General features: G+C 42.3%; 1 protein-coding gene across 1 annotated transcript in view; it reads left to right on the forward strand.

Annotated features, from left to right (window-relative positions):
• The window catches only part of LOC124720200 (ras-related protein Rab-18-like), a 29,802-nt gene extending 15,791 nt beyond the window's left edge, over nucleotides 1-14,011 (forward strand). The window contains exons 4-5 of the mRNA XM_047245523.1: nucleotides 839-970; nucleotides 13,518-14,011. Coding sequence (XP_047101479.1) covers nucleotides 839-970; nucleotides 13,518-13,634 — 249 coding nt within the window. The 3' untranslated portion in view covers nucleotides 13,635-14,011. The remainder of the gene's footprint in view (nucleotides 1-838; nucleotides 971-13,517) is intronic.
• Nucleotides 14,012-21,036: the final 7,025 nt, after the last annotated feature.

Here is a 21,036-nt window from a genome sequence, read left to right on the forward strand (position 1 = left end):
AGAACATAGAGTTGGCCATATTGACAAACATCCCAAATGGTCTTTCCACTCGGTTTTTCGTAGTACATTGAAATGCTGCTACATTCGAAGATAAACAATGCGGAATTTGTATTTACTTCATTGGATAATGTATGAAATTGCAGTGGTAGAAAGTCGGGGCGGAGAAAAAAGCCCGTCGTCCACCTTTCTTTTAATTTATTTACTGACACAGAGGTTTTGTCGCCAGTATTTATGTTTGTGCCTGCAAAGCATGCCTGTGTAGCGCTACATATATTCGACCCTTTCGACGGCAGACGTTAGTTGTGGCGGCACCTACCAACATTTTTCAGAACTTCCACTTCCTTCGCACTAGATTCTAAACCGCAGGCGGTGTTTTTGGATTACAAAAACCGGAAGAAGAGTGCGGCTTAGATTCGAGTAAATACGGTAGTCAAATTACAAAATCACTGAACTCTCCTGACTGACCCATTCTACTGTTAGTCCACTTGGTGGGTCCATCTCTAGACACATTGTGTGGGTAATTCCACATTATATCGGGGGTGTCCAGAGACTTTTGATAGGGTATTTTGTGCATTTATTTAACTATTGAATGGCCTCATTGCTGGCTTTGATCTATGTACTTTGTTTTATTTTGAAGATTTGTCTAGCTTCTATACAAACTTCAGTACTGTATCCTAAATAAACTGAAATGTTATTTAATAATATTGATGTTCTCTTCTGTTTGGGAATTCATTGTGCAGAAAGTGTCCAATATTTATAGGAATCTGGAAGCAGTGTTCCTCTTCTGTGATAATTTGTTTAGCTTACTACGGCCAGTGAACAAGTTTGTCGATTCCAGGAGCAAGAGCGGCGTGAAGTGACGAAAGAGGAAGGCCTGAGCTTCGCCCGGAGGCACGCAACACTGTTCATAGAATCCAGTGCCAAGACGCGCGAAGGGGTGCAGATGGCTTTTGAAGACCTTGTGCAGAAGGTACAGATCCTGCCGTATGAAATGACATGTAGGGTCATTCCATCTCAGTTTAATAGAAAAAGGCATTATCTCACCTAGCATCTGAGATTTTGATCAAACATGTCTTATTTGTTCTCCCTGCAGTGATAAGTTAACAGAACAAATTTCAGCATTTCATCTCCTGCTGGTTTTACTTTGTAGCATCAAGTGCGTACAGTTTCAAAGCTGAGAACCCTACTCCTGTGAAAGTTGTATCTAGAGTTGTTGTACCAGGAAATGTGGTTACCAAGATGCATTTTTTTGAACACTACATAACTGTTGTTACCATTACTACCATTGCTTTTAAACAAAATATTAGTATATATAAATATGGTTAGCTGTTCTTTTGGACACTTTTGAAGAACACACCACTTTGATTCAGCAGTCACTGTGAATTAAGACACACAGGAATTAAGACATTGGCTATGAACAGGCATTGATCTAAATCAATGGGGAAATTTGAAAATTTGTGCCGGACTGGGAGTCGAACCCGGGTCTCCTGCTTACTAGGCGGATGTGCTGACTGCTGGGCCACCTGGACACAGAGGTCATCACAACTGCGTGGACTGTAGTAGCTTGCCTCCAGTCACACCAAAAATTCTCAGCTTATTGTATAATTCAGGTGAGGATGACCAATGAATCACTTCATTATGAACACACACCTACTCGAACTCATATGGAAACTGGGCAAATGGAACTACATTCATAGTGTGTGGATAAGTTAGGAATTAAGGTCTGATGGGCACATGCTAAGCTAGTCCATGCAGTTGCAATGACAACTGTGTCCGAATGGCACGGTGGTCAGTGCTTTTGCCTAGTAAGTAGGAGACATGGGTTACTCTTATTCCGGCACAAATTCCCCAGTGATTTAAATCAATGCCCACTCACAGCCAATGTTTGTAATTCCTTTGTGTCAAAATTTTAGTTACTAAAAACATAAAGACAAAATTCCATATAATTATTTGTATATAAGTATTTGAACAATAACAGATCTTGAGACAAACTAATACAAAACCAGACCCAAAATTTCCAACACAGTGGAAAAGAAACCACACAGAAATAATAACTTCAGGAATTTTATTTTGCCCTGCGATAGCCCAGGCTTTTGCCGTTATTTTGAAAATAGATTTTGGAGATTATCCCGTGCCTTTCCTGTGATAATCAGTGTAATGGTGAAAAATAGTTTTTCTACAAAGTGAAACAGAAAAATGGGAGTTAACAATTTCTCCCCATGTTCAGTTCATTTAATGGTATTAGGTAATTTTGTTTGCAATCCTTGTCTTATTGTTAGAATATATAACCACCAAATTTCAATACATATTTGGATAAAATATAAAAAAAAAGTGTGATTTAATTTCAAAATGGTAGCAAGTTAGAAACCTCCAAAATTTGAAATGCTATAAAATGAAAATGAAGGAAGATAAAATTCTTAAATCTGGTATGCTGACTTAACTCTGTAGGGAGGAAGAGTTTAAGTTCCATTATAATATGAGATAGTGTGTAATATGCCCAGGTTGAATTTACACAGAATTATGCTGATCTGTCAGTACATGAGTATTGCTTTTATTACAGTTTATTTATTACCACCATAGATATGTTATTTGTGAGTTGCGACTGGTCATTATTGCAAAGTTAAGATTACACAAACATTTAGTTATGATAAGATTACAGCAAATTAGCAATATTTAACAACACTTTTTTTTACAAGTACGTGTTCACAAAACATTTCTTTTTGTGCAGTAGTGCATTGTTTAGGCAGTCTAGTTTGCTGTTTCGTGTCAAAGAATACATTCAAACCATATAGTGCTTTTGGTTAGTTTGAGAAAACTTTCCTTCTGGTTTCAACAATTCCGTCTACTGCATTACAGTTTGTGAATGACTGAATATTTTAATAGCCACCGATGGAAAATTATCCTGTCATGGAGAGCTTGGCATGTTTGTTTTCCTTATTGTTTGTGTAATAATTTCTTAAAACACTCTTGTTGCTGATTGTTCCATGATTTTCCTTCACTTACATGAAACAGTGGAAGTAGTACTGACTGGAAAGTGTCATTGCTCCTAGACATTGTTTATTTTTATTTTATTTTTTTTTAAATAAAGAAATAGTACATCCTGCAACTTGCAATGGGACCTGGGCAACACCTACTTTAACCCCCCCCTGCAGGTCCGGGGATTAGAATAGGCCCGAGGTATTCCTGCCTGTCGTAAGAGGCGACTAAAAGGAGTCCATCCCCCTCACGGGGGTAGTTAGCGCCTGCGTCCAGAGACGGACGGTACCTCGACCTATTATTGTGGTCTTTTTGGTTTTTCGCTTCTCGTTTCTTCCTTCCTTTTGTTGGTTCCTTTCTTTGCTCTTCTCCACCTCACTGTCTTCCTTACTCTTTCCCTTGACTTCTCCTTGCCTTCTCATTGCCTTCTTCTCCTTGCCTTCTCATTGCCTTCTTCTCCTTGCCTTCTCATTGCCTTCTTCTCCTTGCCTTCTCATTGCCTTCTTCTCCTTGCCTTCTCATTGCCTTCTTCTCCTTGCCTTCTCATTGCCTTCTTCTCCTTGCCTTCTCATTGCCTTCTTCTCCTTGCCTTCTCCGGTCTCCGCCTCGGCGTTTGAGACAGTCTGTCCTCTTTCTCCCTCTCTCTTCTTTTTCCTCTTCTTCCTTCCTCCCTGTGCGTGCCTGAAGGCCGACCCACGTGTTCGCACACGTAGCCGGTGACGGGGTAACGCGTAAGTCCCCGCCCTGGGTAGACATGTAAGGCACGCGCGTACCCCCTGGTAAAGGCCAGGCCCGGGGAGGGGTGATTGCCTGAGCTGATACCTTCTGACCATGCCGATTGGTCCCTCCGTCTGTTTCTCGGGAGGTGTGACCTGAGGTGTAAACATTCACCTAAGGCGGGAGTGCCCTCCGAGAGGGTCCCCACAAGGAAGGAGCGCGCCATAGGAGACGCTGGCAATCATGGGGGATTCCTCCGCAATGGATTCTACTCCATCTCTCTCGACTTCTGCCCAAAAACGGAAACGTGACCAGCCAACAGTGACAAAAGTACTACCGCCTGCCCCACAGTTCCTCGTCGTTTCTCGATCTGAGGACGGAAAGGATTTTTCCTCTGTCAACCCTTTCGTTATCCAGAAGGGCGTAGATGCCATAGCCGGATCTGTCAAATCTTGTACCAGGTTGCGTAACGGTACCTTATTACTAGAAACTGAGAGTGCCTTTCAGGCACAAAAACTGCTTCGGGCCACACTCCTGTACACGTTCCCTGTCCGGGTGGAGGCCCACCGAACTTTGGATTCGTCTCGTGGTGTAGTCTATACTAGCTCCCTCGACGGATTGACTGACGAGGAGCTTCAATCTTTCCTCGCTGAGCAGGGCGTGACGGCTGTCCATAGGGTCATGAAAAAGGTCAACAATGACCTTGTACCGACCCGGACACTTTTCTTGACCTTCGATAGTGTTAAGCTGCCATCGCGCATCAAGGCGGGCTACGAGGTTACCGTATTTACTCGAATCTAAGCCGCACTTTTTTTCCGGTTTTTGTAATCCAAAAAACCGCCTGCGGCTTAGAATCGAGTACAAAGCAAGCGGAAGTTCTGAAAAATGTTGGTAGGTGCCGCCACAACTAACTTCTGCCGTCGAATATATGTAGCGCTAAACAAGCATGCTTTGTGGGCACAAAGATAAATACTGGCGCCAAAACCTTTTTTTTCTCTGCCGCGAGTTTCGACCACTGCATTTTCATACATTGTCCAACGAAAATCCGACTGGCAAGACTGTTAGGGATGTTTGTCAATATGGCCAACTCTACGTTCCGAGTTTTTTCCTACCCGTGAGAAGAGATGGTTGCTAATAGGAACCTGATGAAATGTGAATCACATGCAGTATTCTCTTCACCATAAGAATAATACGAAAATAAACATTTTGCCATGTATTCTTTCATGTTTGCTGCTCTCATTTAAATCCTGTCTGCCTAATAAACTACTAAACTAGAGTGAAACAACAGCAAACGCGGAAGAATATACGTATCGTGTCATGTTTATATTCGTATTATTCTTATGCCTAATAGTGATATAGTCAGAAATGAAGCACGGCAACTGACTAGATTTTAAATGTAAGATGACTAATTTCTGTGCAGAATTTGATGTAATAAAGAAGTGGCCGCAAAGATTTTCAAACGGAGAAAAATTTTCGCCTAACTCTCGTTCAGAACATGTTCTATCATACGCAGTCTATTATTTGGTTCTTGTTGATCATTATCAAAGAAAGCAGCAGTGTAAGTAACAACAAATAGCAGTTTCTTGCCATCGTTTCACTAATGAGGCGATTCCTCTCTTTTTTTATTGTAAGCGGCGGTAGCGCGCACAAAAGCAAGTCATGCCGCGAGCGGCGACAGGCCGTACACACGCACTATCAGAATGCGACAAACAATGCATGACACAGTACAGTAATGCATTTTCAGCTTAGAGTGACGTAAACACCTATAACAAAGAAAACGCACTTATCAGATCAAAGCAAAATAAGCAATCGATTCAAATCAGACGAAGCACGTGAAAAAGGAAGGGTACCCGTATAAATACGGACGGAGCTCCTGACGCATAGCAATGGCTACCTGGTAAAGCTTAACTGCTAAGCTTACGACTCGAACCAAACTACTGTAGCTGTATTGTCTTTCATTCGACCTAAATTGTGTCTCGTATTACAATGGACCAACTTTGTTTCGATTTGGAGGTGCGGCCTAAAACTTTTCTCTCCCCTTGAATTTCGAGTCTCAAATTTCAGGTGCGGCTTAGATTCGGGAAATATTTTTTTCCTTTATTTCGAGTCTCATTTTTCAGGTGCGGCTTAGATTCGAGTGCGGCTTAGATTCGAGTAAATACGGTATTTCTGTTCGCCCCTATGTCCCGACACCTACGCGCTGCTACCAGTGTCAGCGTTTCAATCACACTCGACAGTCTTGTTCCAATGCGGCTAAATGTGTCACTTGTGGCAGGGATGCCCATGAGGGTGACTGTCCACCTCCGTCTCCTCGTTGTGTGAACTGTCAGGGTGACCATGCCGCATCCTCCCGCGACTGTCCTGTCTATAAGGAAGAACGCTGTATCCAAGAAATTCGGGTCAAATAAAAAGTGTCCACCTCAGCTGCTCGCAAGCTATTGGCTAGTAGGAAGCCCACGCTGCTCCCAGCGGGGAAATACAGTACTGTCCTCGCCTCTCCTCGGACTACCAGGGAGGTAGCAACCCAGACATGCGATCTGACCTTCAGCACCACGGTCGTCCGTTCGGCCAGTGCTAAGATCGCGCGGTCGACGTCTTCTCTTCCTCCCATCACCCCACAGACACCAGCCCCTTCATCAGCTTCTGCTAAGACGAAGACCCCGAAGTCAGATGCACGGGCCTTCAAGAAGGAACCATCCCGTGCAGACTTCCTACGTACCTCGACCTCCCAGCCTTCGACCGGTACTTCCACCAAACGTCCTTCCAAAAAGGCTCATAGGAAGCACAGTTCTCCTTCTCCGCCACGGCGCATTTCTTCTCCTGCGCCACCCAGTGGTTGCCGCCCCAGGCCGTCATCCGTTTCGCCTGGCCGCACCGCTGGTAGCCGTACATCTGGCCGTTCACCGGCGGAGGAAGCTCCCCCTCCCGGCCATCCTCCCGAGATGGCCGATGAACCTATAAACCCAATGGACGATGACTGTCCGCCTACTGATAGCGGCGGCAGTGCTCGCTCGAAGCCAGGCCCTAAGCGGCCTTTGAGGTGACCCCTTCTATCATCTTCCTTTTCTTACGATGGCACTTATTCACTGGAATATTCGCAGCATTCGCTCCAACCGAGAGGACTTGAAGTTGCTGCTCCGCTTGCACCGTCCGCTCGTCGTAGCCCTCCAGGAAACGAAGCTATGCCCATGCGATCAAATTGCCTTGGCACACTACACCTCTGTGCGTTTTGACCTACCCCCTGTGGTAGGTATCACAGCTCATGGAGGGGTTATGTTGCTAGTCCGGGATGATATTTACTACGATCCCATCATGTTGCACACCGGCCTGCAGGCAGTTGCCATCCGCATTACTCTCCCCACTTTTACGTTTTCCTTTTGTACCGTTTACACTCCATCGTCATCTGCCGTTACCAGGGCAGACATGATGCAACTTATTGCTCAGCTACCTGCACCAGTTTTTGATAACTGGAGACTTCAATGCCCACCATCCCCTTTGGGGCTCTCCAGCATCCTGCCCGAGGGGCTCCTTGTTAGCAGACCTTTTCAACCAGCTCAATCTTGTCTGCCTCAATACTGGCGCCCCTACTTTTCTTTCGGACACATCTCACACCTATTCCCATTTAGACCTCTCTATATGTACTCCCCAACTTGCACGCCGGTTTGAGTGGTATGCACTTGCTGATACATATTCGAGCGACCACTTCCCGTGTGTTATCCATCTCCTGCAGCATACTCCCTCTCCGTGCTCCTCTAGTTGGACCATCTCCAAGGCAGACTGGGGGCTCTTCTCGTCCAGGGCGACCTTTCAGGATCAAACCTTCACAAGCTGCGATCGTCAGGTCGCACACCTCACGGAAGTCATTCTCGCTGCTGCTGAATATTCCATCCCTCACCCTACTTCTTCTCCACGTCGCATACCGGTCCCCTGGTGGACCGCAGCATGTAGAGACGCTTTACGTGCTCGTTGACGTGCTTTACGCACCTTTAAACGCCACCCTACAATGGCGAATTGTATTAATTATAAAAGATTACGTGCTCAGTGTCGTCGTATTATTAAAGAAAGCAAGAAAGCCAGCTGGGCTGCTTTCACAAGCACCTTCAACAGTTTTACTCCTTCTTCTGTTGTCTGGGGTAGCCTGCGCCGGCTATCTGGCACTAAGGTCCACTCACCAGTTTCTGGCTTGATGGTCGCGAATGACGTCCTTGTGGCCCCTGAGGCTGTCTCCAATGCCTTCGGCCGCTTTTTCGCAGAGGTTTCGAGCTCCGCTCATTACCACCCTGCCTTCCTCCCCCGCAAACAGGCAGAGGAGGCTAGGCCACCTGACTTCCGCTCCTCGAATTGTGAAAGTTATAATGCCCCATTCACCATGCGGGAACTCGAAACCGCACTTGGCCGATCACGGTCCTCCGCTCCAGGGCCTGATTCTATTCATATTCAGATGCTGAAGAACCTTTCTCCTGCGGGTAAAGGTTTTCTTCTTCGTACATACAATCGCATCTGGATTGAGGGACATGTTCCCGCATGCTGGCGCGAGTCTATTGTTGTCCCGATTCCTAAGCCGGGGAAGGACAAGCACTTGCCTTCCAGTTATCGACCTATCTCTTACCAGCTGTGTCTGTAAAGTGATGGAGTGAATGGTTAACTCTGGATTGGTTTGGCTACTCGAGTCTCGACGCCTACTTACCAATGTACAATGTGGATTTCGTAGGCGCCGCTCTGGTGTTGACCATCTGGTTACCTTGTCGACCTTCATTATGAATAACTTCTTGCGGAAGCGCCCAACCGCGGCTGTGTTCTTTGATTTGGAGAAGGCTTACGACACCTGTTGGAGGGCGGGCATTCTCGGCACCATGCATACATGGGGCCTTCGCGGTCGCCTCCCTCTTTTTATTCGTTCCTTTTTAATGGATCGACAGTTCAGGGTACGTGTGGGTTCTGTCCTGTCCGACACCTTTCGCCAGGAGAATGGGGTGCCACAGGGCTCAGTTTTGAGCGTCGCTCTCTTCGCCATCGCGATCAATCCAATAATGGATTGCCTCCCAGCTGATGTATCAGGCTCCCTTTTCGTGGACGATTTTACCATCTATTGCAGCGCGCAGTGTACACGTGTCCTGGAGCGCTGTCTTCAGCGTTCTCTTGACCGTCTTTCCTCCTGGAGTGTCGCCAATGGCTTCCGTTTTTCTGCCGAGAAGACGGTCTGTATTAACTTCTGGCGCTTCAAAGAGTTTCTCCCACCGTCCTTACGACTCGGTCCCGTTGCTCTCCCAATCGTGGAGACAACCAAATTTTTAGGCCTTACCTTTGACAGGAAACTTAGCTGGTCTCCACATGTGTCATATTTGGCCGCCCGTTGTACCCGTTCTTTAAATGTCCTCCGTGTTCTCAGTGGTATGTCGTGGGGAGCGGATCGAACCGTCCTACTTCGTCTATATTGGTCGATCGTCCGCTCCAAGCTGGATTATGGGAGCTTCGTATACTCCTCTGCACGGCCATCCATCTTACGCCGCCTCAACTCCATACAACATCGGGGTTTACGACTTGCGATCGGAGCATTTTATACTAGTCCCGTAGAGAGTCTTCATGCTGACGCTGGCGAATTGCCACTCACCTACCGGCGCGATATACTGCTTTGTCGGTATGCCTGTCGGCTACTGTCAATGCCCGACCATCCGTCTTATCGTTCCTTTTTTGACGACTCTCTTGACCTTCAATACGGGTTGTATGTCTCTGCCCTGCTACCCCCTGGAGTTCGCTTTCGTCGCCTCCTTCAACACCTTAATTTTTCACTCCCTGCAACCTTTCGAGTGGGCGAGAGCCGCACGCCACCTTGGCTCCAGGCTCAGGTCCGCGTTCACCTTGACCTCAGCTCGCTCCCAAGAGAGGTCACCCCCGGTTCGGTCTACCACTCCCGTTTTTTGGAACTTCGTTCGAAGTTCATCAACATGACTTTCATTTATACAGATGGCTCTAAGACCAATGACGGGGTTGGGTGTTCCTTTATTGTCGGGGCACAAAGTTTCAAATACCGGCTCCATGGCCATTGTTCGGTCTTCACAGCTGAGCTCTTTGCCCTCTACCAGGCTGTTCTTTACATCTGCCGCCACCGACATTCTGCTTATGTCATCTGCTCAGATTCCCTGAGCGCCATCCAGAGCCTCAGTGATCCGTACCCGGTTCACCCTTTCGTACACCGGATCCAACGCTCTCTTCAGCAGCTGGTGGACGTCGGTTCTCCGGTTAGCTTTATGTGGGTTCCTGGCCATGTCGGTATCCCTGGGAACGAAGCTGCAGATGCCGCGGCCAAGGCTGCGGTCCTCCAGCCTCGGACAGTTTCTTCTTGTGTCCCTTCGTCCGATTTTAGCAGGGTCATTTGTCGGCGCATCTTATCGCTGTGGCATGCCGATTGGGCTGCACTTACCGACAACAAGCTTCGGGCCTTAAAACCTCTTCCCGTGGCTTGGACGTCCTCCTCACGCCCTTCTCGGCGGGAGGAGGTCGTTTTAGCCTGGTTAAGAATTGGACACTGCCGGTTCAGCCATCGCCATCTGCTGACGGCTGGGCCGGCGCCGTTCTGCCCATGTGGGCACTTGCTGACGGTTAGACACATTTTAATGTCCTGTCCAGATCTTAACACACTGCGCCTCGATCTTAACCTGCCTAATACTTTCGATGCCATTTTAGCAGATGACCCACGAGCAGCTGCTCGTGTTCTTTGTTTTATCAATTTGACAAACCTCGCTAAGGACATTTGATGATGTTGTTTTTTAATCCTATGCCTGTCAGTCTGTCTTTTATCGTGTTTTCCCTTTTAGTTGTTGTTGTCAACTTGTGCCTCGCGGTGCATTCTTAGAGTAGTCAGGGCGCTAATGACCATTGAAGTTGTGCGCCCTAAAACAACAAAAAAAAAAAAAAAAAGCTACCTGGTGAAGCTTTACTGCTAAGCTTAAAACTCGAACCAAAGTACTGTAGCTGTATAGTCAGTCATTTGACCTGAATTGTGTCTCGTATTACAATGGGCAGACTTTGTTTGGAATTGGAGGCGAGGCCTAAAACTTTTCCCTCTCCTTGAATTTAGTCTCTCAAATTACAGGTGCGGCTTAGAATCAGGAAAATTTTTTTTCCTTGATTTCAAGTCTCATTTTTCAGTGCGGCTTAGATTCCAGTAAATATGGTATTCTGTGTGTGGAGCAAAAACACCAGGGCAGTCAGTATGTCATCCCCACTTCCCTGCTGTGTTTGTGTGTGCTTTCAGTCATTGTAATCTATATTGTCAAAGATCCTTTATCTCTACTTTCATGCGGTATACCTCTCCTGAAACACGTTTATAGGTGTATGTCGTTATAATCTTTTCGTGTTCCTTGACCCCATTTAACAAAATCACACTGTTATAGCTCAAGGTTTGTGCCTCATGTAAATAAGTGAAACATGTTTGGTTACTAGCAAAATAAACATGCAGTTGCACAATACCAAATTTTTCTTATCTATGTGATAAATAACAAAAATATGATAAATAATAAAAATATAATACTCTACTTGAAAAGTAGTCACTTTCTATACAAATCTGGTATCAAGTATTTCATTATGCAGCTCTCTCAAGTCATTTATGTCTCCAGTGTGAAAAGCTTTACACAAAAGTTCTTAGGTTGTGATCAAATACTTGCCAGCCGTTGTGACAGAGTGGTTCCAGGCGCTTCAGTCCAGAACCACGCCGCTGCTACGGTCGGAGGTTCGAATCCTGCCTCGGGTGTTGATGTGTGTGCTGTCCTTTGGTAGTTCTATGTCTAAGGGACTGATGACCTCAGATGTTACGTCCCATAGTGCTCAGAGACATTTGAACCATTTGATCAAATACTCAACCTGTCATCTGGATGCAAGAGCTGATCTTGCTGCTGTTGCTGTAGGAAGCAGCAACAAACAGAAGTCCTGGTGTTAAAACATTGACCAAGTGGGAAGTAATTCTCGCATTAATTTATGCCACATGTAGTTAAGAGTTTGTCTTGGTTATTTCAAGATACAACTGTGCAAAGTTGACACTGTGTGCCTCTTACAATCGATTACATGTTTACGAAACTGATCAGCACAGGTGGCGCTTGATACTTAGAGCAAAATTTGGCAAACAGCGGTTCCACATGAGCCTTATGTACATTTTGTTACAATGACAGAAAGTTTAAGAATTGCAGTGAACTTTGACAGTTGACAGGACATTAAATAACATTGAATAAACCATAAAATAAAATGGCATTACATATATATTACTTTCATTACAAAGCAGTCTCATTCAAGGTGAAGATAATCAGATAAATAAATATAACTATAAGGATTACATTTTAGTGGGTTATTTTTAAAATATAGAATATAAATTCTTTTAGTATGTTACCTAGATTTAATAAAAATGTTTCGTTTCACTAAAACAGTCCTTGCAAAATTGAGTGTGGCAGACAGGATAATGCTTTTTATTTGCATATTTTAATTGGATTCTGTTCTTTGTCTTTTATTTATATTAGATATAAACTATATATCATTGATAATGACTATAACTGAATTCTACCAACTTTAAAAATGTGGGGAAAAGATAGATTGCTACTTACCATGTTAAGTTGCATACAAGTATAATTAAGACACTTACATAAAGCTTTTGGCCACGGCCTTAGTCAGCAAAAGAGAACCCAACACTGTTCATACTCACAAGCAAGTATACCTCACAGACACATGACTGCCACCTCTGGTAGCTCGGGCCAGAGTGCAACTATCACTTGGGATGGAAGCAGCAGTCTGTAGGGGAAGGGGAAGGGATAGTAGTGTACAGGTGGGGGGAGGGAGGAGGGGGGAGGAATGCTGTCTGGTGTAGTGTGCAAGGACTAGACTGCTGACAGCTGTGGCACCAGGAGGTTGCGGGGCAGGGAGGTGGGGAAAAGGTAGAGGAGGGGGGAAGGGGAATGATGGGCGAGCTTGTTGGCAAAGGGTGGAAAACAATGAGGGTGGGTGAAGAGAATGTTAATAGCTCAGAGGGGTTGGAAACTGTTTACTGTAGGGTGTGGGGGCAGCTGAACATAATATGCTGAGTGTCACTGTTTGCTTCACAACCCGAGTGTTCTGCTGTTTTCCCCACCTCCCTGACCCACAACCTCCTGACTCTGGTCCTTTTGGCATTGTAATTCCTGCACGTTCAATCAGACTGCACTCCTCTCCCTCTCCGACCTGAAGTCTATCCCTTTTTCTTCCCCCTCCCTTCCATATTGCTGCTTTGCATTCTTGCCCGAGATGGAAAAGTTTGTGATCGTGTTTGCGTGAGGTGTGCTTGCTTGTGTACAAATTGTGTGTGTTTCTCTTTTGCTGCTGAATTTTGTGGCTGAAAGCTTTGTGTAAGTGTCTTTCAATTGCACTTGTCTGTAACTTAATGTCATCTTTTTGGAAAGTAGCAATCTTTGTTTTTCTACATGTCGATAGTCCTACCTGGAGTTTACATTGTTTTTAATGATTTTAATTACTTTCAAATTACTTGTTTTCAATGTGTTATCAACAGTGATAATGGTAATGATAGCAGAATTTTAGCAGCATTAAGAGGCTGGAATGGGTTTAAACATTCCTATTAGTTAGTGTCTACATGAAGCATAAGGAATAAATTGTGAAAATTTATTTCATGATCAGTTTCCAAAGTATAATATTACTAATATTGCCCATATTTGGCTATGTGTAAGATTGTTTTTGGTGTGCTGTTATCTTACCAAAAAATTAGGGAACTGCTGGTAATAAGCTTCAAAGAAGTGATAAGGTCCTAGCTGTTAAGTTTGAAGTATAACCACAAAACTACTCATTCACAGATAATTGAACAGCCTGGCCTGTGGGAGACAGGAGGTCCGGGTTCGATCCACGTGCGAGAAGAGGACAGTGGTGAAGGTGCTCCGGCTTGTGCTGGGTGGAAGTGCCAGCTCGTCTGAGGTCTGCAGCCGGCGCATCCGCCATCTGGGAGGGGTGTGCCAGGACGCACGCGCTTGTGTAAATGGAGGCGTATCTGGAGACTCCTACTGATATGGCGTCACGTCCTATCAGTTCTCATTTTGTTACACTGACTAACAAGTTGTGTTGCAATGGAGTCGTATTGTCATTGGGAAGAGCGGGCAGGAGGGGGCTAAGAGAGATGTAACAACTGTATCATATGGTTGATTTTTAAACTGTCATTTTTATCAGTACTGTCTTGTGCAGTCTTGTTTGCAAATGGATGCTTTTTAGAAGTTTAAATGCATGTTGGATATTAATTTTGTATAATTGTGTAGTCCACAGCACTTGGTAAATTATATGTATATAGCATAATGCATTTTTGTATGTTTCAATATGTAGAAATCTGAAATAAAGTTTGTGAAGCTCGTACCTGTTACACTTTGGCCTAACAGCTGTCTTGTGAATGCAGAGAAAGAGCAATGTTGTAGTGGGCATTCCCCGTATTGGGCCTGTTCGTCATCTTTGTAATGTTGTTGTTAATATTATTATTATTATTATTATTATTATTATTATTATTACTATTATTTCTCCTACTAATATTACTATTAATAATAGTAAAGGATATTTAAAAGCACTGAGTGTGGGACCATGATGAGAAAGAACTGTTTTATGTTGAGAAATGTGATGGTATTTATAACTGTTTATTACAGTCAGGTTGTCATTAGAGGCCAACTTCAAATCTCTGCAGCTCTGTTACAGCATAACGTGTTAGCTTCAGTGCTATTTATGGGTTGGCTCAACATAAGATACTTATTCCACTGCAAAATTAAGAAATTACAACTGTGACTATAACTAAAAGGTTTAAAATTTACATGAATGCTGAGTATTTTAATTTGATTTATCATACACTTTTTATAGTACATAACCACACCTGATGTGTGCTGGGTTTTGGTCTTAAAACATGTGGTTGTGCAGACAATACTAGATCACTCCTGGTGATGTAGTCCCACTGCAAACTTGGAATTGAGGTTTTGGAGTGCAGACAACCACTAGAATTATAGAATTACTTATGTAAGTCTTTTGCACATATCCTTGTTTGCGTACTCATCAACTCTTACACCAGTTCAGTTTTCACACACTTACGCTCGCATCTTAATAAATCGTTAAACTGCTGGGAGTTTGACAGTCCTGATATTATCTTCACACAATAAATCTCAGGGATTTACTGAAAAATCAGATTGACACTCGCAGAAATTATAACTCGGAGCAATCTGTTCTTTCCACCTTTCAACTACTCCAAAAAAAGATGTCATTTTCGTGTGTCCTCAGACATTCGTGTCAATCTTAGTACAGCAGGGTGCATGCCTAATATTCTGTGAAGTGGACTGCATTACATGATAGTGAAACATCTGGAAAACTAGAAATTTTCAGGGAAAAATGAATTTACTGTTGCATGTTATGAATAGGTGTTGTCAGTCAGGTAGAAACATTTTCAAAGTTTACCTCTTCTGCCTGTCTGCTATTATACATTATTAAGTGATCAAAAACATTGGCAGCTGCTTTCTGCCCAACTTTTTGTACTAGACGAGCTTAGTGTGGAATAATGAATGTAAATTTTTGTCATGGTATTGTAGTGATGTACATCATTAATCCTTTTGAACTATAGTATTGTCCAAAATACCACCGCCTTCAAATTTTACTTCATGTGCATCAAAACAGTGGGGCTATATTTCATTACTGATTTTGTTTAAAGTGGAATTAAGTTGTATAGAGCACATTACATCAAGATTAATATTTTGAGTGTGTACCTTGTGCCTTTTTAAAAGGCTTGAAGTCAGTGTATCATTGAAGCTACAAGTTTCTCATGTGTACTAAATTCAGTTCTATGGTTTCAAATGTGAACAATTTTCTCAGTTAATTTTCTTCTACTAGTACAACAGTATTTAGTTAGTTTTTTAATCATAAGTATTCTGTGGGAGCTAAGATTGTCCCCAATGGTGGCTGTCTTCCCATCCTGGTTTTCAGAATCGGGAGAATTGTATTCATAAACCTATCCTCAAATGCACTGTGTTTGGATCCTCCAGACTGTGTGTGGTTGTCTGATATTTGGGTTACATCCTTTCCCCGAGGTATTCCATGTATGTTTGACTTGTAGCTACATGTACTGAAGTAAACTGTCCATCAGCACTGCCACAAAACATGAAATGCACTTGTTTTTGTGGAGTTTTGAGTTCTTTCCAGTTTACTTAAATTATTAAAGTATTAGTTAATTTTGTTCTTGTCAATTGACGACCAGTGGACAGAAAAATTTTGAGCAATTCTTATTAAGATATTGGGTGTCGTGTCAAAAATGACTGAAGCTAGTAGAAACCAGGGAAATTGTTTTTAAAGCAGGAGACTTTTCCACCAAGATAAGAGTTTGCCACCTATCACAGACCAAATCCTGTTACTCAAAATCCATAATTTGATAAAGAAATGCAGTGGGTTATTATGTTCTGTTTTTAGACTTCTGGTGCATCCCCAACATTTTCCTTCATTTCAGCCAGAACGTGTTCCAAAGTATCATATCCCTAAGAAAAGTTAAGTTTTTGGTAAATATAGTTTATTAGTTTTAGTTTTTAAACTTTTACACACACCAAGAAGAAGAAAGACTTAATTTTTCAGCAGCATTTGATGTCAAAATTTTGTCATTTTTATTTCACTCAAGGGCTCAGTTACTTTTATCTATATAGTTTCTATGTGGATATGAGCCAATATATCTCCTTAGTCATTTACAGACATATTTTCTGAAACATTGATTTGTGACAAATGCACAGGATAAATGATGTCTCGAACAGTATTTTCCCAAACTTACTAAAGTACAACTTTCCAATGGCTGGAGAAAATGTTACTCATTTCATTTTTTTTATTTTAGGGAATGATTGGCTCAAACAATTTCTTTATATCAACATCCCTCAGTCAGCTTTCAAAGCTCCATGAGTTAGATGAGTTTTCAGGTGTAGTGTGTGTATTTGTAACATCCACCACTGATATGAGCACAATGCAAGAATGCACACAAGAATAAAAAGCTATGTGCTCATGTTGCAAAGTGAAATAGTCACAAGGTTGCCCATTTTTGTGTATGTTTAGTATTTGCAACAGTAAAGTACCATTTACCTTCAAAGCCAAGAAATGAAACTATTAATCAAAATTCTGCGCAAGTATTGTACCAAAGGGGACTGCTATTAGACCTAGAAATGACAATATGCAGTGGCTGCATAAGTGTACAAAAAGAAACAGTACAGGCAAATACATTCATAGGCTATGATACATATAATACGAACACATTTCTTTGTTTTTTTTCTAGGCATCTTGTAGTGAAACAGCTGTACAGGCTATTGTATTCAGTTCTGCTCAGTCTTTCACTCACCAGAGGGATGTTTACCTTGGTTCGTGTGTCAGGTAGTGAAATTGTTCAGTTGTTTCAAATGGACCAGTCTCTCTCTCTCTCTCTCTCTCTCTCTCTCTCTCTCTCTCTCTCTCTCTCTCTCTCTCTGATAGGGAACACAAACACGGGCAACAGTGACTGGAAATAGCTTTGGTAGTTAGTTGGGCTGGTACTGTCTTCATCATTTTTATTATTCTTTTCTGCATAAAGGTAATGTTTTTAGGAGAGCTCCTTAAAAAGGGATGCCAAATGCCACCTTGCCAAAATGGCCCAGCTTCGCCAACTTTAAATTTATTTTTTCATTTTTTTAAATTCTATTATTTTTTGTTAGGTACTAAAGAAGGGTTAACAGGACTATTTGGGAAGTTGGAACAGACAACTGTGTAAACCATTAAGGGGGGATGTATACCGCAGTACAAAACTGACTGGCAGAAAATTCATGTGTGTACTTTGCTGACATGATTTTGAATTTGTCCAATTGTGTGCATGTGTGTTATTTTTACCTGTGTGAATTCCTCAATACAGAACTTGTTTTGTATTAATGATGTAATAGTAATAATGAGATACCACTAATAAATGGGAAAACCCCATAGATGCAAGGCAACAGGGAGAAGGCAACAAGCTGTTTGTAAATGATAATATATGTTGCAATTTAATACCTAGGTATTTGCTCATATGAAAACTGGAAGTTGTTCTAAAGTTAGCGTGTGAAAATTTGTAACTTTGAGGAACAACTTGTCTTGATTCTTCACCTTGTCTGTTTTGGCGTAGTTGGTGAAAGAACTGTGTGATCTGACACAAATGGAATAAGTCGCTCCAAAACGTTTCACAGTGTGGCATTCGTCACTTGGAACAACTCTGAGCATTGTCGGATGTCAGTGAGGGACCTCTGGAAAAAAAATTAAAAAAAAAATGCTTAGAATTTCTTGCCTGTGGTCTTGCGCGCGCGCACACGCGCGCGCGCACACACACACACACACACACACACACACACACGATATAGTTTTCTACTTTTCTGTCTGAAATAAACTGACATGAAAAAGTACAGTAATAGAGCAGCATATCCTGCTTCCTAAAACCAGTTCGCTATGTTTTTATATATTTTCTGAAGCGCACAAACGTCATTTTGAATTTTAAAATATTTGCGTAGCACATTTTTCATTCTTTCAGTTTTCTACAATATGTAGAATTTACTGTTCCACCTGTAAGAATGTCCATAGTTTTACTCTCTCTTGTACTAAGTTCTGCCATTGCCAGTTCATCGCTGCTGAGAGTGTTTACATTTTGGAGGGGATTCACTGTACAGTACTGGACTTAACAGTGTGCTGTGGTATTTCTGTATATTGCAAAGTGATACAACCACAATTGAATTGGATGCTGCTTTCCATGATGTGATATCCAGTATTAATTGACCTTAAATTGAATATCATGATTGGTTTGTTTTCTACAGCTGTGATAAAGTATTTATCCTCTCTTAAAGTCTGTTAGAGGAGAAACAGGACAATCTCTCGAAACATACTGTATTAATCATAAAAACATGATCTGTATGCAGAAGAAATGTATTCTAAGAGAGAAACAAAATATGAGCACCATATATAGACAGTTAGGTTTTTCAACTTTTTGCAAAGATTGAATGAATGAATGAATGACTGCACTTCAACATGTTTAACACTTTCGCTGCGGCATCGGTGCAGGCGTGCAACTCTCCAGTGGGGCCCGGCAATTGCGAGTGCGGGCCGGTAACACACTGAAACGGCAGGTACTGCTCGGAGCCGACGCTCCTAACCACACCTGAGCTGCAGGCTGATGTCAAGACCTTGTAAGATCTGTAGGATCATGTTCTATACTGACTTAATGATGACACCTTAGATGCATTACTTCAAATAAGCTTCGATTGTATTGTGGTCGTGTTTTAAAGTCTGTTTGCTATCTGACACCTGTAGGGGTCACAGGCGTCATTCAAATGTTTGTGATTTGTTGATAATGTAACAAAAAATACAATTTGGATTCCAAAATGCATATTCTTAAGGAAGAAAAGAAAAAATTAACCTGGATTCATTTGAAATCAAATTTACTTCAAATGCGCATTTTTAAGATTCACTGTGATAGAGGTTGTCAATTTAATAGCATGTGATGTGAGAGAATTAACCGTCTACATTTATCAAAAACGCCCAGGGGATGCCCAGATGTGTAGAAATTAGTAAGCGAAACTCTTTGCCTGCTCGTCATCACATTGGAAGGTCCATTAACCGCATTTGATAACTGACCACACAAAACAAAAGTTTACACGCTTTGATACTAGCTTAGACGCTGCAACTAGACTGAGTAATCCGACAGTGAGCGTTGATGCTTACAAGCGTCAGCTGCACTGGCTCGTGGCTTGTTGTGACACTTATAAGTGTCAGCTGCAGTGAAAGTGTTAATTTGAGACTGAAAATGAGAATATCTGGTTACATGAATACCAAAGCAGTGTACAACTAGAAGACAACACAGAACTGAACCATCTGCAGGATGGCCATAGTAACATTTTGCATTTTTAAGAAAAATTGCTCCCAAATGGTCAAACAATGCACTAGACACAGTGAACCAATGGAAAAACATCTGGTTTAAATGGAAAAAATGTTTGTGAAATATGCATTTGTTATAAAGGTTTAAACCAATCATGCTCCTTACATGTCAGAATATACTACTACTACAATGATAATAATAATAATAATATTTATTGAGCATCAAATGGCTTAGCATTGGCCCAGAAGCAGCAATTTTTAGACATATTGAGAAGCAATTTTTCTGAATGTATTACATATACACTTATGATTTTAACATCATCATATATAAAATGTTTTAATGTAGTAATACTTGGTTCATAATTTCAGCTCAACTACCAAGAAACTGTGATTCAGAGAAAAACAGTACCTTAAAAGAATTTGCACAAAAAGTTAAGAAGTACATGTCGTGCAATTAATTTAAGCACTATAACAACATACTTTGACAGTGTAAGGTGTACTCGCCATTACCAGTGCTTCACCCAGCACTGCACTTGTGAAGACTGTTCTGTGTCTCCAGCTTTACAATTGTAAGAGTATAAATTGGGGAGGAGGAGGAGGAGATGTGATGTTTCTTTCTGCCTACATTTGGGCAGTCAGTCATCCTGTTGTTTGTTTATTTATTTGGTGGACGGTATTTCCTTTTCAGTCTTGTCTTTCTAAACTTCCTGTGGTTTGTGATTCCACCTGTGGAGACTCGCTGACCGGTTCGGGTTTGCTGTTGACAGGTGGCAGGTGGCAGGTGGCAGGGCCAGCCTGTGAATGTGCACCTGTGTACCTGGCTATAATATTTTCTGTGGGCAGTCCTGCACAGGCAAGCAGCTGTATAAAGCATGCTGGGTTACATGCGGCTTGTAATTTTCTTGGATTCCTTGCAGATTTTCTGTGTATTAGTTTCCATGCTACTTTATTCTCCAAAAGTTAACTGAATAGTAGTCTGAAAACTGATATACATGTACATATATAAATATTTTTATTGGTCTTTTTTTCTTCTTTTCGTGGGGTGGCGGGCTGTAATGTGTACCTCCACCATGACAACCCCCCCCCCACCTCCTTTATCCTATGGATTGATATGTATTGTGGATAGCATTGTGCAACTTTAAATGACTTCTGACAGTTTTCTGTGCTTGTGGACTACATCATGAGTAAATATATGTTGCAAATAATCATCATCTATAGTCCCTTAATTTGCGGTACAGGATAAGCTTGCTTAATTCTGCAGATATATCTTTTCCTAGCCATTTAAGTTTTAATTAGGAAAAAGTGTTTAACATTTGAGTAGATCTCTTTGTGGACAATGAAGTGATGTTTGTATTTCCAGTGAGCTTGAATATGTGTAATGCTTGCTGCGGGAGACACGATACAGGGTTCAGTCTGTGAGAACTGTTGCTTGTGTAATAAGTTTATAGACTACACCATGTAGAATAA

Source organism: Schistocerca piceifrons, chromosome 11 (assembly GCF_021461385.2).
Source record: "Schistocerca piceifrons isolate TAMUIC-IGC-003096 chromosome 11, iqSchPice1.1, whole genome shotgun sequence".
In the NCBI taxonomy this organism is placed as follows: domain Eukaryota; kingdom Metazoa; phylum Arthropoda; class Insecta; order Orthoptera; family Acrididae; genus Schistocerca; species Schistocerca piceifrons.